Below are 14,662 nucleotides of genomic sequence, written 5' to 3'. Positions count from 1 at the left end.
AATTTAAATTTCAGAGATGCGTGCTCTCGGATGAACCCTATAAACCCTGTCACAAGTTTTGGCCTCACTGGGATTGATTGCAAAACTCCCCTTGACCTCAGTGGGACCAAAATGTCAAACAGCCCGAGAGCTGAGGAACTGAGGAGAGACCCATAGCAAATCCTGATGTAGTTGGCCTATGGAAAATGACTGCGAGCAGGTGGGACTCAATACACCTCACAGGGAAGATCCTAAGTTGCACTGTGACCCTTCTGTAATTCAGAATTTAAATAGTTCAGAGGGTCCCTCTCACAGGAAGCTTGGAACGCATAGTGGAACTGGGAGACCTAAAGCCTAAATTAGCTTAATGCCCCAATGACCTGCCCTGCAGATGTGCTAATAGGTAAAGCAGACATTCCATCTCCTGAACTATTCTCAGCTCAGCTGCTTGCAGACTCACCAAAGCAGCTGATTATATGAGAGTCCACAAACCATTGTATCATTTTGTCATACAGCAATTTAACCATTGTTTGGGTGGGCAAAGCAGAATCTCTTTCACATGATTGCTCCGAGGTCTGGCACTCTGTCTTTGAACCCTTCACTGAAAGCTGTTGTTACAGATGCTGCTTAGAATATTCTACTTGCTGCATTAGAACAAAAGGCAGAGTTTTTGCGTTGTGTTACATTTAGCTTAACAGTTTCTCAGAACCATTATCTTCAGAGCTGAATTTCTGAATGAGTTTGGCAGGGCCAAGTGTTTGTTTCGTCTTGGTGAAAAGTGAATTCAGTTATTTAAAGCCTGGAAAATATATGAAACATTTTTATTATGACACAGTTTGGAACAAGGTGAAAAAGGTCTGATTTTCAAGGTGGCACGTCTTACAACAATTCAAGTGCACAGACAAGTCTTTCAGACCAAACTGTGGATGACAAGGTGAGAAAGCTATTTGATTTAGGTTGTGCTAGTGTGAGAGGCACACATTCCAAAACAAATGTAATTCAGGCACTGAGAGGTGTCAAGGTATCAGCTTTGCAGAGCAATGACCTCCTTAGTCTCATTTCTTCCAAGGAAAATCTGTTTGGCCCCACTTGAGGTCACAGTTTCTCATCTCCCTGCTACTTTGAGCCCCACTTCCTGATCTTACAGAAACATTTCTCGGGGGGGATCCCTTTCTAGTGTCACCAACATGAGTTCCAAGTAAAGAGGCAGCAAAGAAGCCAGCTTAAAGTGGAACTTGATAGAAAAAAACAACCAACCAACCAACGAAAACCTGTTCTTCCTCTCACCCCGCTGATTTATTTTGACATGGCATGAGCACTGGATCAGCAAACACGAACCACTTGTCTTTCAGTTTCCTTGCATTAGCACATGTCTTGGAGATCTTTTCCATGCTGATACCGTGAGATCTTGGGACTTTCTGTGATTGCTCAGGGTGACCTCAGTCCACCACCTGTGCTGGACTGCTGTAACATGCTTTTGTTGGCAACCCGGCCCACAACAGAGGGTTGAAACAAGATGATCATTTCAACCCAGGCCGTTCTATGATTCTATGACTCTATGATTCTATTATTAACAACTTATGCTATATGGTAAAAACAAAATATGTATAAACTTAACCCAGTTTCTACCGTGCTTAAAAAAGTATGCTAAAATAAATACTGGTTTAAAAGTTGTATGTGTATCAAAATATGAAATATTTGAGAGCTACTCCCCTCATCCCTTATCTAATTATAGTATTAATGAGTAACATGCTGAATTTTGGCTGAGATGTGGTGGCCACAAGAGATTGGACTCTTGCACAGATGATCTCCCGACATAACTCTTGCAGCACGAGTATGTTTCACTTTTAATCATACAGGCTGTCCACCTGAAGCCTAAAGGACTGATCTCCTTTGGGCTCAGCTCTGCTATGTGAATATGAACCCTCTTTCTTTGATTGTGAGAGACTCCAGATCAGGCAAGGAATGTATTTTTACAGTAAGGGTCGTGAGGCACTGGAACAGGTAGCCCAGAGATGCAGTGGATGCCCCAGCTCTGGAGACACTCAAGGTCAGGGTGGACAGGGCCCTGATGGAGCTGTGGCTGTCCCTGTTCACTGCAGGGGAGTTGGACTAGATGACCTTTAAGGGTCTTTTCCAACTCAAATAATTCTATGATCCTATGATTCTGTTTTGCAATATCTCTGTAGTTCCAGTTTAATATGATTGCCCACTTGCCTTTAACTGCTGCAGTGCAAGATTTAACAGCAATAAACATTTAAAAGTCACTTTGTCTCTATGATTGGTAAAGCGACCCTGTTTTATGGGCAAAAAAAAAAAAGCTCTGAGATGTGGCTACAACCCCACAAAGAAACCTGCTTATGCAAAGTCACACTGGGAACCTCTTTCATGTAGTTTCAAGTATCAAGCCCTTAATATTTGAAAATACACAATAAACATACAACAGGGATCATTGAGTAGAGAGGTTAATAAAAATACAGCCTGGCATTAACATTAAAAAGGCTCTAATTTTTTTCTTAGCAGGTAATTAGTTCACACAAAGAAATCTCCTTTCTTATCCTGGAAACGCATGCATAAAACAGCTCAGATAACATCATTTACATATAGGCTGCTGCACACGCATGTTAATGCCTGGCTGTGAAAAGTTCAGACAAGTTTGTAATCCCAGATTTCCTGCGCGTGCTCAGCACCCAGATTCCCAGAGAGGCCGAGGCGCAGGACACCCCGTGTTGCTGAGATGGCAGCCCAGTGGCCTGGCCTGCATCTGGGCCTGCGAGCTGCACACTTTCCCAGAGCGTGAGACATCGGACAGTTCTGGGCATTTTAGCACACTGGGCTCTTTAGACACATATTGGTATTTGTGTGTTGCAGTTTCTTTTGTCAGTCACTTCTGCTTGTGGCGGTGGCTCTAAGCCTATTGTGCCACCTCCGCTTGCTTTTTCAGGGCTACTATGTCACTCACTATTAGAACCAATCTGCTTTTGCATTTTAACACTATCATGTCACCCATCAGCAATCATTCGCTTTCATCCCCTAAAACTCGTACACAATGGTAGCCACGCCACTGGGACAAAAGCGGAGGCAGTGAGGAAAAAGGAGGAAAAAAAAGGAGGAAAGCCAGAGCGGGAAAGCTGCAGCAGCAGCTGCTCTGTTCTTTGGGGTCCTTCAGCGTGTACTTGAACTTGGACTGCAGTGGATGTGCCTTTCGTCTTCTGTTTCCCTCATTAGCACAACGTAGCTCTCTGGTGATAGAAATAAGCACGGACTGCTTCTGTGTGAAAGCCAACAGGTAGCAGCGCTGCTTTTGTGCCACAAGTCTGTGCCTACTGAAAGCTGCAGGAAAAAGGGAGGGCTGTGTGAGGGACAGCCTTGTGCTGCAGTAATATTGATTGCTTGCAGCATTCTTCAAAACAAGAACCCAGCTAGCTGGGCACTTTTAAAACCAGCAGGATGCACCCCTACTGCTGTTGAAGGAGGTTGTCTGGAAGCCTGATAGCTGCGTTCAGACAAAGATGCAGTTACAGCACTGGAGGGTTTGGGAACCGTCTGTCAAGTGCAGAGCGCTCAGGATTTATCTCGGATTTGCACGTGTATACAGTCACCCTCCCAATAGTTTGTTGCTATCAGCTGTACAGAGATCTCAGACTTCTCTGACTGCCTGTAATTAGTTGCCTGAAAATGAAGAAGGTGGGGGGTTCTGCTCGAACGTGAAATAACTGAAGTGCTTTAGCCTGGAACCAGACTCAACTGGGAAAGATGTATGATAATTCATGCAGAGCACTCCTCTGAAACAGGCATGGCTCAAAGCGAGGCTTTGGACTCCCACTTTTACAAACATGACCTTACTGCATTTCTCAGGCGCCGTAAGATTTTAATGAGGTAAAAATGACCAAAATGTCACGACCTCTGGTCTTCCTTGTCCTAAATTCTCGATAGTTAATGAAATGAAGCTCAGCTACGTTGTGTTTTGCTGATTACACAGAGTGGAACAGCTTTAAGATCATGAAAGAAAAGGTTTAAATAAAATTCTGTGAGCTCAGAGTAATTTTCCCCCTGTACACCAAAAGAATCAGATTATATAAGCAAGGAGTATCTAAGCAATTGGAGTTCTTTCACTGACACAATTTGCTCAACAGTTGAGGCCAATTCTTCAGTAACTGCCACCTTGCAAACACCAATCAGAATCCCATTTGCTATCCTGGCATTTTCCATTTGTTACAGTACTTATTTTTTGTAGGCATGATAGCACCAGGAGTTTGAAAACTGTATTGATAAAAAAAAAACAGCCAAATATTTTTTTAAAGGAGCTTCAGATCAAACACTTGCAGCTTTCCAAGCCATCTCCTAGCTCAAGAAAGACCATTCAGGCAGTCCTCACTCACACACAAGTTTGCGTTTAGTGCCGCACCAGCCCCTGCATGAGCAAAGTCTCTGAGACAGCCCTCAGGCAAGAAATGAAACATAAAAATCATCAGTCAGAAACATTAGAGGACATTCATCAGAAAGTTCAGCTGTTTTTCCTTTTTTCCCCCTGTCTAGATAAGATCTTTACAGTGCTTAAAAAGAGAAATAGCCACTAATGACTCTTTCCAGAACTGCTGGGTAAGCATGAAAATATTAAAAAAATAATTTATCTTAAGAGCTAAAACATCTGAAACAGCTTCCTCGCTCGTTCTTGGGATTTTACCAAGAAGAAAGCTGCACAACACAGAGTGGTCCGCTGCGTGTGCAGTCAGTGTAAAGCCTGAGCAGAAATTCCTATTTAATTGCAACATCGTTGAGCGTTGCTGAATTTCGCAGCTTTTTCTTTTGCAATCACTTTGAAATGTTCTCTTGTCAATCAACGGTAGTTTTCTGAAATTTCTAGTTGTTTGTACCTACTAATTACACCTACTCATTATTTGATTGTTAGCAGTGTGACTGGCACTTTAAAAAACATATTTTTTTTCTCCTAAACAGAATCTATTTCCTAGAAGAGATACTCTTATGCAAGTTCCTTAGAAATGTGAGGAGACACACACGATACGTTTTGAGCCTTCAGTGTACAAACCACTGAAACTTTTGGGCAATTTCACAAAGGAAACTGGTGACCTGAATTTAGTTGTCCCTGTGCTTCCGTAGGGACAGCTGCTGTATGGATAAGGCATTTTTTTTCCATACAAGAAAGCATTTTACGCATTAGGCTGAAGGAGTACATCTAAAACTGCCAAACAGGGTTCTGCAGTCACTTGACTGATTCATGAAAACCAATAGATGAAAGGTGGTATTTTTTGGAAGTTTTCACCAGCTAATCTCTAAGTCAGGAGTAAATTTTGCTTCTTCAATGTATAAAGTTGAATCTGCAGGGCCTGCTTTTTTTTTTTTTTAATACTTTTTTTCTTTTAAACCCCACTGATTTCACCTTCAAAAGAGGAAGAGAGTGTTTCCATTTTTAGTCTGAAATTCTTTGAAGTATTCCTGTTCCATTGAATAGGGGATCTGGATAGAATTTGACAAAAAAATCAATTCCTTATTTTAGGTTTGGATTCAGCAATAAAGAAGTTAATGAGATCACATCTGTTTTTGTCCTGTTATTCTCTACAGCAGTCCACTGAAAACGGCACCACTTGCCCACAGCTTTTTCTTTTATACCAAACAGACTAACCCAGACTAAATAGTGTCTTCTAACACATCCATAGCAAGACCACGACATGAATCCATTGATCACCAGCCGCCGTGGTGATGCCATTTACCCGTAGCTACAATTACGAGTTGCCTGCAGTTTCACAACAACAGCCAGCTAATGGACTTAGGCAAACTTTAAAAACATTTTCTTTGGCATAGGACGCAGTGGAGAAACATCTCCAAAAACTACCAAGAGCTTCATTCTCTAAGTAACATTTGAATATCGACGCATCTGGAACAGCTGGGTAAAAAGTTGTGCGTGTCAAGTTCAGAAAACAGCTGCTTTTAGCCTTCGCTTTGGGCCAGACATTTGCTTTCCAACACCAGAGTATATTCTATTTTATTTTGTAGCAGCTTCTTCAGCGTTCCCATATGGACAAGCTGAGCAGCTCCAAGGATTACAACTGCAAGTATATGTATGCCGTTCTTTAGTAGAAATGAAGGCCAGATGTTGCTTTGTCATCTTCACATGCATCTTTAAAAAAGTTAAATGAAGTTGTTTCAGATATACAATTAATGCCAGGTATAGGCAATTTGCTCGTAGGCCGTTTAAAAGTCAACTTCCAAAAGATGGAAAATAACATTTTAACTGAGAATTCACACCCTAGAATAACTTCAGGAAATAAATACAGCAGAACCCAGGATCACAGAGACAAAAATATATTGTGCAGAAAAGACATGGCGGCCCATTTCTGAGATCTGAATGAGCACTATTAATGCTTTTATTACAAAGAATTGACCTTATTTTTAAAGTACAATGTGAAGTTCGATGTCAAAGCTATCAAAGCCGCCATGAATAAAAACCTTCCACTCTGCTGCTCTGCTCTCCCAGCATATAACCCGACCCATCCCTCCAAATACTGGAGAATTTAATACATCTATAGCTAGCAGTGTAACGCACAAAAATTCTTCGTGTACACACTCCTGGTTTCTACACCTCATGGATCCAACAGGGTTGGCAATGATTCCTTCCCAGACTGCCCAATTAAAGTGATTTAGATAAAAACAAACTACTTTTCTTTCTTTTTTTTTTTCCTGATTTCATGAAAATTGGATATTGTATTCATTTTACGACAGACAGAAGTATGAACTGAAGATTACTTCTCCCCTCTCAGTAACAGTACATACAAACTTAGGGCTTCAGCTGCCTGCTGGAGCCTTGTTCTGTGAGACAGTCCACGACATACAAAAACTGCCAAGACACCAATCATAACTTTTTTGAGTCATGTCACTTTATTGAGGGAGCGAAAAGAATCACATTCTCTAGTAGTCTTGGAACAGTGCAAATGGTGAACAGAAGACAAAAATAGATGTAATTGGTTCTGAAAAGCATGAACATCTGTAGAGAATGTGTTGCATTATTCCTAAGGACTCTTGCTTTTGAAAAAAAGTACATGTTCTGTATATACAAGTGTCAGTGCAATAGCCAATAAAGCAATCGATCAGAAATATAAAAATATCCTAGATACAAACTCAAAATAGACGCTTGAAAGCTGACAGTACCAGTTTTCTGATATTTCTGTATCTCAGAGTATGACCACCGGGATGAGTTATTCTGATGAGGTAAAAGACAGTAAATGCTCTGTGAGAACACAGAGCCATTAGTTCTTTTCCATAAGACAAAAAGATAGAGCACCCAATGAAATAGCAAGTCTTCGCTGCAAGTGCCCACAGGAGGTGAAGTTACAGTCTGTGAGCATGACTGCATTCCTGCACCATTCAGATTTTGCCATCTTTGTCAACAGTCACACCAGCAAAACTTGCAGATTCTCCCATGCCCCCCCAAGTTCAGCATAAACTGCACATACTGTGCAGACACACCAAACTGACAGCTGCTTCAAACACAGACAAGATCTACAAATGTCCAAAAACCACTTAGTCATTCTTTCCTTTATTGGTTGCAAATCTTTTTTTTGGCAGCAAGGACAGAAAGAGATTGCAAAGCTTGACAGCTGAACAGCTCTCTGTGTAAGAGTTAGGGAGGGACCAGGGTGTGTTGTATTTGTTTTGCCCCAGGTGTTCCAGTGATGCCGCTGAACTTAAATCTCAGCTGGCTGAGCTATAAAAATCACATTCCTCCTGTTTGCTCTGCATTTTGGATGGAAGGATGTGCTAATCTGGGGCTCTCGTTCCAAAAAAAGAGGAAGGGCTACTTGGTCAGACTTTAAGCTGCGTGCTGTCTGCCTGCATCATGATTCATCTCTTTTCCCTCTGCCACCTCTTTCACTATGACCCTCCAAGCTCCACTGCTAATTTCTGCCTCCCAGTTCTCTGCTTTTCAAAGAAAAAGGCAGAGCAACAGGTAGAAAGTGTGCTCTGTGTCTCTGTGACAGAAAGAACTGAGAGCAGAGCTGGGAGAGGCAGAAATGCACAGTGAACACAATCTCCTTCTCAAGGTGGTAATGATAAGGAGTTAATTTCAAACCACGTGTCAATCTCAGGCACTCCTCTTTGGAAAAGCACACCGAATTATATATTCTCTGGTACCTTAAGATTAACTTGAATGGGCTATGATTTGTGTGATAAAAAGAGCACAATGAGAGCTGGCAGTCGCCTTCTTAAGAAACTTTCCTTCCTACTTATGGCACGCACATGCACCAAAGCACACAGTGGTTGCCTGAATCTTTAAAAGGTTTCTTAGCTTTACATCTTAGATTCAAAAGCTTGCCCTTTAAATCATTTCATTTTTCATCATTCTTTTCTAAACCTCTCGTCTCAGGCAAATTCAGACAGCTGCGTAAGAAGGAGAAGTGAAGCCAGCAACATCTGTAGGATGATGACACTTGACAAATGGCCTTGGGTTTTCTTTTGGTTTCTGGAAGATGCTTTGCAGATGTCAAAGCCTCAAGGAATCATCATACATCTCTCCTTAACCCCACTGAATGTGGCATTCGACGTTTCCAAACACTGAGTTACTACTTGCCACACCACAGCATGGCAGGCCATTCCGTCTCAAATAAACAGGCAGGAAATGGAGGCACACAGAATGACTAAGTGATTATTCCAACATCACGATACAAGCCCGGAGAGTCAGGAGCTGAACCTGTATTTCTTGCATCTCGATCTCACGTTGTCTTTTTGTTGTGTGTTGCAGCCTTATTCTTTCCTGGAGAGGAAGACTGGAATCTTAAGAGTCTGTCATGCTACTCTGGTTGACAGGTGGTGTCGCCAATGAGATAAGATTGTTGCACTCCCCACATCAAAAGGTGGAATATGCTGTATGACATCTGCTTGCTGGAAGAAACACTAACCATACCAGTCCTTAAGAACATCAACATTTATTTATTATGATATAAAAGAAATGGGATATGAACATTCTTATCTGAACAATAAGTGGCTTCTTTACTTACATCGCATGTGCTCATTGTATAATATATATACAATGAACATAATTACATCTGTACACAAACTAAGTACTGGATTGAGAACCTGCTTATTGCTGTACACACTCTAACCCAACAAAGGAAAAGCCCAGTACCTCAAAATACCTACACTCCATTTTATTTAAGTAAAAGTAAGCACTGACATTAAAGTATATGTTGACAGAAGTGTGGCAGTAACTGCTGACATTGCAACCTGACCAAGAAATAATTACAGCAGAAACAGGACATCTTTTACTAAGCAATAATAAAAATGGCACATTTTAAATATATCTATATGTATATATATATATAAAAATTTTTACAAATAAAATGTCAAAACAATAAATTGTAGTGTTTAAAAAGTGTAAAACGGTTTTAGTGGTGATATGTAAAATTAACTGAGTTATGCGTCTAAAAGAAGCCAAAAAGTAAACTTATGTGATCCATACGTAAAAGAACATTAAATTCTGGAAAATAAAGTCCTGACTATAGACTGCACACTGAGAAGAGCCTTTATTTTATGTGCACAGAAATCATAGCAGCAAGCTGGTATCAGGAGAACGATCTGAAGGTTGTTGAGTGTACATATGGGCCATTTAAAGCTCTCTTGGAATAAACATTTTCCAGGAAGTGATAAAATGATGCTCTGTGGCCAAAAGCATCAGAACTATGAATTTCATAGATTTAAAATATACTGTACAATATCTTCTCACATTTCCGTAGGTCGGGTCCATACATCTCAGGCATGAATTGTTTCAACAGAAGCCATTAGAGCTGGAAGACAGACACAGGTTAGGTTACCGTATTTTAGCAACAACAGAATATTGTATAACACAACTCCTGGGACAAAACACGGCACGGAATGTCTGACCTCCTCCTAGCAGCAGTTATCACTGATGTAGAACATAATAGAGTATCTCAGAAATAAGTGGTTTCCAAAATCAGCTTTTCAGAAAGTTCACTGTCAGCAAGAAGCAAAAGTAAACTTTTTTCAACTTTACACAACTAGGAAAATGTCTTTGTCCTGAGATTTTTATCTTGTTGACGTGGCCAGCTCCAAATGTTTTCCATATAGAACCAAGGACAGTGGCAAAGGCCCTCCCTGCTTTGACAAATGCCAGGTGCTGTTTGCAGCAGGACACAGCGCTGTCCCTGCATGAGGCCGTGCTGCAGCATCACTATGAGCGTGCTGAAGTTGCTGTGCTCAGCCCCGAGCTTGCTGCCTTTTGGTTATTGCTGAAAGGATTTCTATAAATAGCTGTTAGCAGTTCGTTGGTAAAAGTGTTTCGGAGCTTCAGATCCTGGTGCTGCTAAAATTTCATTATCCCTCCACTACTCTGCTTGAATGCAATGCTTAAAATGTAACAATGTCAGAGCTACGCATCCAGAATGTGCCTCTGCAAAATAGGGCCGTAACAAAGAAAGTAGCTTTGTGCTAATGGGTTTTCCTTAGTCCCAGAATATCCTATGCCACCAATTTCCTACGCCAAATTCTCCTGGCCCTGTGCCCAGAGTATCGTTTTACTAATTGACCAAGCAAGCCAAATATAGGTATTACCTCACGATACTCGGAGATCTACCATACATTTTCCAGATGCCACATAAGAACAGGACTGATGCTGCAGCCCTCTAGTATCCAGGATTTCTTGCATTTGAGAGACACCCAGCTCCTGCATGTATCTTTTACCATTCCAAAACACCAGAATGGCAACACAGAGAGGAAGGGGCAGAAACTACTGCAGGCAGGCAGACCACTCTCCTTACATCTATGTACACAAGGCCCAGCTCAAGGCACAAACTGGCTCTGGAACACTTGACTAGCAGAGGTAACAAGTGCACCAAAGAAAGGCAGAGTGTATATGCACACAGTCGAATAGTTTTTTCAACTCAATTCAAACATTAAACAGCCCAAAGGGGTAAAATTTATTTTACTTTGTTATGGTGGTGCATATATGAGCAGAGCAATAGCTTTACAACCAGCAGCCCAGATGCGCTGTTTTGCCATAAGCATAACAATACAATTCTAAGTGTTGCAGCATCATTCTTAAGATGGAAGTGTTGTAGCTGCATACTTACTACCTGCGAGGTTACAACACGCTGTGGGGTGTCAGGGGTTAGTTGTTCCACTACAAAGCAGGTCACTATGTGAGCACTTCACTTTGGCTACTCTCGTGTTCAGCATTAATAATTAAAATGACTTTGCTGAACTGATCGCTGGGGCTGATGACAAGGGGTAAAAGTAACTTAATGCAACTGATTAAAAAAAAAAAAAGCAAAACAAAAAAACTCTGGTGAAACTGCAGGTTGCCTCCCCTGTCAAGGCATCTGTGGTGTGGCTACAGAAGGAATTCAGCAGTGTGGTTTCAATCACATCACTGCCCTGAAAGTTTGCCCTATTTCAAAACACATAAATGTTCAAACATCATGAATGCATCAGCATGTATACAGTGAAATTAAAATCTTTAACACAGGTTTCCAGAAAAAAAAATTAATAGTGCCACTTATTTTTAAATGATTTCATAACAACATTTTAAGTGAAAGTACAAGAGTCCAAACTAAATTTCGTAACGATGGGCTGCATACAGGAGAAAGTGAGCAACACTGGTGTTGGTACTGAATGCAATCTTTTTATGCCGATTCCTGCACTTAATTCATGCAGCATAAAGTGTTTATGTTGATTAATGTCTAATTTTACTAAGATGAAAGCTTGGCGATACAGGGCAATAAATAAGAAAATGCATCTTCAGATCTCTCAATGCTGAAAGACTGAAAAGTCTCAAATATAAGACTTCCTTACATTTAATTTATGGCATTAACTATGGCTTTCGACATGATCATTGAAGTCAAACTCATTCCTTTAGCAGAAAGACTACTTAAATAGATACTTCCTGACAACAAAGAGATGTTGATCATTTTAAATGCTGGCAAAGTGCAGTAGCACTCAGGTAGGTATCATTCTAGTTTCCTTAAACACCTGTACAAACAATTATGCTTTCTTGTATGTCCAACTCCATTTATTGAGTCAGTAACACTGCAGGTAAGAACATGTAAATCTAGCCAAACTCATGCTTTCTAACTTCCTTGAAATCAGCTAAGACAGGGAAGAATACTGAGTAGGATTATCCCTATAGAAATAAAACCCACAACGGAACTGTTACATTTCATTCACCCTCATTTTTTTTCTTTTCTGTTTGTCATGCCTCACTCATCCATATCTTAAGCCATAAACTCTTTGGAGTATTAAACCATTCCCTTCAGTGCATCACTAAGAAATCTCACTTCAGCTGCCCACATGGAAGCAGCAAGATTCATTTGCACCTGAGCACTAATGCTGGTAGCTTAAATGTCTATCTGCTCTGTAACAGCCTAGGTTCTCATGTAATTCAAAGGGCTGTTATCCTGCCACCTGTGGCAAAACAAGCCAATTAGTCCTTTGTATTTGAGTATGGAACACATGACTTGCAAACAAGTCAGTATGTGTACTTGTTTTGTTTTCCAGTTAGTTTATACTCAACGTAGTAGATATCTTTGTCTTGCCAAGTACTGTCCACAGATGTTTCTCAAAGATACCTGCAGTACATACACTCAGAACGGTATTAGAAAAATGACAGGAGGGGTGGGAAAAAAGACGTACTTCTCTGTAACTATACACACATGAAATGTGATCCTTCTGTGAGCTGTGGTTGTGTAGATGAAGCTGGTGACAATGACGATTCTGGTGAAGAAGGCAAACTTTTCACTGCGAGTCATACAGCAAGATAAACAAGAAAACAAGTTACACAAGGCAAAAGCTAGCTGGCTTACATAGTAAACATAAGCTTGAAAATCACCATTTCAAGCCACAATCAATATAAGCAGAACCAAATGAAAGTTACACAAGTTAAGACTTAAAATCTGATCAGCACAGTGAGCACAACTTCAGGGGACAGCGTAGCTGTTGTCAGCAAGGGTCATTTCTTTCAAGAAACAAAACATCTCAGAAAAGACTCAAGCCTATACACAACTAGTAGATCATCTCAGGAACAAAGAACAGACACACGAATACTAACATGTTATGTCAGAGGAAAAAATACGTACAATTTAACTAGCTGGAATACTTTCAGAACCATCTTTATATCCCAGCTCAGGTTAACTATTTGTTATTCTGCTTGGTGCTACAGAGCGCATTTACAAGTTCCAGTTTTGATTACCAAGTCACAGGAAAAAACTGCTGACTGCGTTGCAAGGTTCAGGTCACCTTTTATATCCATAGATCGAAGTATCTGGCTTACATAACCGCTCCCATTACTGAATATTCTAATTATATCTTAAATTCTATGATCAACTCCCTCCTCGCCCATTTGCTCCCCTCTTCTTTTCCTTTTTGCACAAAGTTTTGCTTTTTTCCACCTTTTTGTTCTTGCAAAGTACACCGTGGGTCTTTGTACCAATCAGCTAATGTCTTCAGCTGTTCCTGCATCTGAAATCACGACCAAATTGTGGTTCACAGTTCAAAACTCGAGGCTGTCCATCAGCCAGGAGATCAAATAGTTCATACATACCTGGGATTGAGATACTGTTCTATAAGATAAAGAGGGAAGGATTTGCTCCAACCAATAACTACAAGATGACTTAATTTTTGGCTAAAGTCAAATAATTCCCTGAAATAAATGCTACCACAAAATCTACATTAAAACCTCAGAAAAATGGAATTTCTGTAGCTACCCAGCAGGAAACTACTTTTCTCTATGTTGTAAAAACCTATACTTAATATTCAGACCAGCTCAGCGCTTCTCAAATCACAAGGGTTTTTGAGCATCAAAAGACATCATCACAATGAAATGAAGTTTTTATATGTCCCGTGTAACTTTTGTTTTAGTCAAACTCTTTTCCATACCTGCTGTTGCCTGATTTCCTTTTGAAGACTGTGCTGCTAATTCAAATGAAGCAATAATTCCTTTTTGCTCTTGAACACTAGCTGCTTCACTTTCTTCTGAACCGGTTTTGGGTTTGTGGTTTGAAACTGTGGTCACACTCTGCAAGCTGACGGAAAAAAAACCACGGCTTTTAGAACTCACTAACTTAATTTCAAGTGCTAGCCACTAAGTATAGGAGTCACAATTTAATTTTCTTTTGTTAATAGACAAAGTTGCAACTGGTGAGTTTGTGTAATAGAAGTTAAATACGTATTTTCAAACCCTTCTACCACATAAAGTTAGACCTAAAAAAAACATATGCTAGAAACTGAGTTCTTTTCCTTAGCATATTCATACAGGTTCCTGCAGTGTGATACCTATTTTGATGAAGTATGCTGTGAGAAAGTTAGGGTCTAATATAAGAACTCAGGATCGACTGTGAAACTGTAGAATCTGCACAGCTTACAATAAAGTTAGGAATTATTAAAGAGAAATATCTGATATACAGTCTTTGTCTAATTCTGCAATACTCCCAAACTGTCAAATAAAGGTCAAAAGGTATAAAGTAAACTGCTGAATCTGTCTGCAAATGCAATGCTTTCATAAACGCCAGTGTTAAAGAGCTTGCGATAGAAGCCCTGGCTGAAGGTTTCATATTAAACTGATACAGAGCTTGGACTGACACTACTAAGCACATTTTGTAACACAAAGCCAGAATCATGAACATATCTGTAACTTGGGCAGTACCTGGGAATAAACATC

At 40.4% G+C, this 14,662-nt stretch overlaps 1 protein-coding gene across 9 annotated transcripts in view; it reads right to left on the bottom strand.

Moving 5' to 3' along the window:
* Positions 1-6,853: 6,853 nt before the first annotated feature.
* PLEKHA5 (pleckstrin homology domain containing A5) overlaps positions 6,854-14,662 on the bottom strand; it is a 169,339-nt gene continuing 161,530 nt past the window's right edge. For 6 of the 9 annotated variants that reach the window (XM_042837634.1, XM_042837636.1, XM_042837628.1 and 3 more), the window contains 3 exons: positions 13,882-14,027; positions 12,660-12,744; positions 6,854-9,779 (listed from right to left, as the gene is read on the bottom strand). In XM_042837634.1, coding sequence (XP_042693568.1) covers positions 9,761-9,779; positions 12,660-12,744; positions 13,882-14,027 — 250 coding nt within the window. In that variant the 3' untranslated portion in view covers positions 6,854-9,760. Of the gene's footprint in view, positions 9,780-12,639; positions 12,745-13,881; positions 14,028-14,662 lie in introns of all 9 variants that reach the window. The other 3 variants (XM_042837637.1, XM_042837638.1, XM_042837630.1) reach the window with 1 other exon arrangement.

The sequence above is a fragment of the Centrocercus urophasianus genome, unplaced genomic scaffold (genome assembly GCF_019232065.1).
Source record: "Centrocercus urophasianus isolate 14NV4802_14NV808 unplaced genomic scaffold, USGS_Curo_1.0 seq_73, whole genome shotgun sequence".
NCBI classification, from domain to species: Eukaryota; Metazoa; Chordata; class Aves; order Galliformes; family Phasianidae; genus Centrocercus; species Centrocercus urophasianus.
The sequence above is the reverse complement of the archived record's forward strand: the minus strand, read 5'-3'. Positions and strand labels throughout refer to the sequence as shown.